This window comes from Sorex fumeus, unplaced genomic scaffold (genome assembly GCF_029834395.1).
Source record: "Sorex fumeus unplaced genomic scaffold, SorFum_2.1 ptg000265l, whole genome shotgun sequence".
Classification (NCBI taxonomy): Eukaryota; Metazoa; Chordata; class Mammalia; order Eulipotyphla; family Soricidae; genus Sorex; species Sorex fumeus.
Genome location: NW_026606322.1, coordinates 30,537,603 through 30,539,460, shown reverse-complemented (window position 1 = coordinate 30,539,460; position 1,858 = coordinate 30,537,603). Strand labels below are relative to the sequence as shown.

Sequence of the window (1,858 nt, the reverse complement as noted above, 5' to 3'; positions counted from 1 at the left end):
ATTCTGGCTATTGTGAGCAGTAGCCTGGCATTTTCTTTACTGCTGTTGACAAGTACAAATAGTCAGACATGTTAAAGAAAGTCATTTATGCACTTTTAATTTAGGAGAGTTTATTGTAAAAGGAAAGGAAAAATTATAGTTATGAAAGCACAACATGGACAAGAGAGAAAACAGGGAAAATATTAGAATAAATCTAGTATCTCAGGTGTTACATATTTTGGTTCTTGGATTGATCCCAGGTCACCTTGTTTAGTTCAATTTTTGGTTATTTGAACAGAGTTTGTCATCTCAGGGCCTCAAATGTTTGACGCCCAGCATAGGATTTCAGTGGAAGTTAGAAAATCCATATCCTCCACAGCAGGATGGGCGGCAGCAGCCACATCCATAGCCACCATAGCCAGAATCATAGCCGTAGCTTCCATTGTGAGAGCCACAGCCACAGCCTCCACAGCTAGAGCCATAACCAGAACCATAGCCTCCATAGCCACAACCGCAGTCTCAGCCCATGTTGCAGAAGCTGCCAAAACCACAGCCATAACTAGAGCCTAGGCCACTGAAGCCCCCATAACCATAGCCCAGGCTTCCAGAGCAGGTGCCATAGTAGCTCATGGTCTTGAGGTGGAGTTGTTGTTGTATGTTTTGTTGTTGTTGTTGTTGAAAGCAAGATCTTGAGTATGAATGACAGCCAGCATAGAAGGATACTAGAAATCTTGATCTGAACATGTGACAAGTCACACACATCCCCTCCTTTTGTGTCATTCTGCCTGCTACCTTTAAAGTGCAGCTCATTAATCTGCTATTCTTGACACAGAGACTCTGATTCTCCTTAAAATATCCATCTTGCATACCTTACTATTTCGGGTGCCTTTGAGTTTGTTGAGTTGCTTTTATGAAAAGAAATGGCTGACTCTTCAAAAAGTATGGACCATCTTAAGTTGAATTGTATATTACATCATTTACACTTAATGAGAGTCCTTAGGTAATTAAACCTTTCTTCTGTTCTGTCACTGCAGAATAGTGAGCTCATGTCCATGTAAATTTACACGCAATTAATTTGAAAACGAAATTAGTCAAATATATTTGTTTCATGAAGAAAATTGTTTAGTAAGGTAAAGACCTAAAATACCTTCATTGAAAACATAAGAAGACAGTTAAAATTTTAAAAAGAGAATTCACATGTTCAGTTTTAGCATATTATCACAATAGCCTCGATATTTTTATCTTTATGAGTTTCAGCACAAGTGAAAATTAATTTCAGAAATTGAAGGCAAAAATTGCTTCTCAGATGCTGGTTTATCAGAGAGCCAGTTTAATACTCATTTTTAAAACCTAAAACTCTTCTTGAAAATTGGTCCTATTGAAAGGTCTTTTGAAGCTTACATCTGCTTCTATGTTTTTGCACACACCAGCTAATTCCTTTCTTTAGTTTTCTTCAGTAATCTATACATGATCTCTATTCAAGCTTGTTTTAATATTTATTCAACTTTTTTTGCTTTTTTTTTTTGGTGAAACACCCAGCGATGCTTAGGGGTTACTCCTGGCTCTGCATTCAGGAATTACTCCTGGTGGTGCTCGGGGGACAATATGGGATGCTGGGGATCAAACCAGGATCGGCTGCATGCAAGGCAAACGCTCTACCCGCTGTGCTACCACTCCAGCCCAATATTTATTCTTGTTCCTTCTACTGAGGAAAACTTTGAAGATGACAATATCTTCCCCTCCTCTCAGTTTCCATTCATTTATTCCAATAAATACACATTTTCTCTGCTTCCTTATTCACTATATTTTTGTTTATTGATAAAAGTGTACCCTGTGCTCCATAAGTTCTTACTCCCCTCTACTGGAGTATTGATGGCTC

At 38.4% G+C, this 1,858-nt stretch overlaps 1 protein-coding gene across 2 annotated transcripts; it reads right to left on the bottom strand.

The window, feature by feature from the left end:
* Nucleotides 1–324: 324 nt before the first annotated feature.
* On the bottom strand, nucleotides 325–609 carry LOC130018662 (keratin-associated protein 16-3-like). 2 transcript variants are annotated; one of them, XM_056109459.1, is made up of 2 exons: nucleotides 504–609; nucleotides 325–443 (listed from the first exon to the last, which is right to left on the bottom strand). In XM_056109459.1, exons 1-2 carry the CDS (start codon nucleotides 607–609, stop codon nucleotides 325–327), a joined length of 225 nt encoding a protein of 74 aa, XP_055965434.1. The 2 variants fall into 2 exon arrangements, with proteins under 2 accessions (XP_055965434.1, XP_055965435.1); XM_056109460.1 differs by having other exon boundaries at nucleotides 528–609.
* Between the last annotated feature and the right edge of the window lie 1,249 nt (nucleotides 610–1,858).

Coding starts and splice junctions, on each gene's coding strand:
- LOC130018662 (XM_056109459.1), bottom strand. CDS start 609: ATGAGCTACTATGGCACCTGCTCTGGAAGCCTGGGCTATGGTTATGGG. Junction 444..503: donor TGGCAGCTTCTGCAACATGG/GCTGAGACTGCG, acceptor CTAGCTGTGGAG/GCTGTGGCTGTGGCTCTCAC.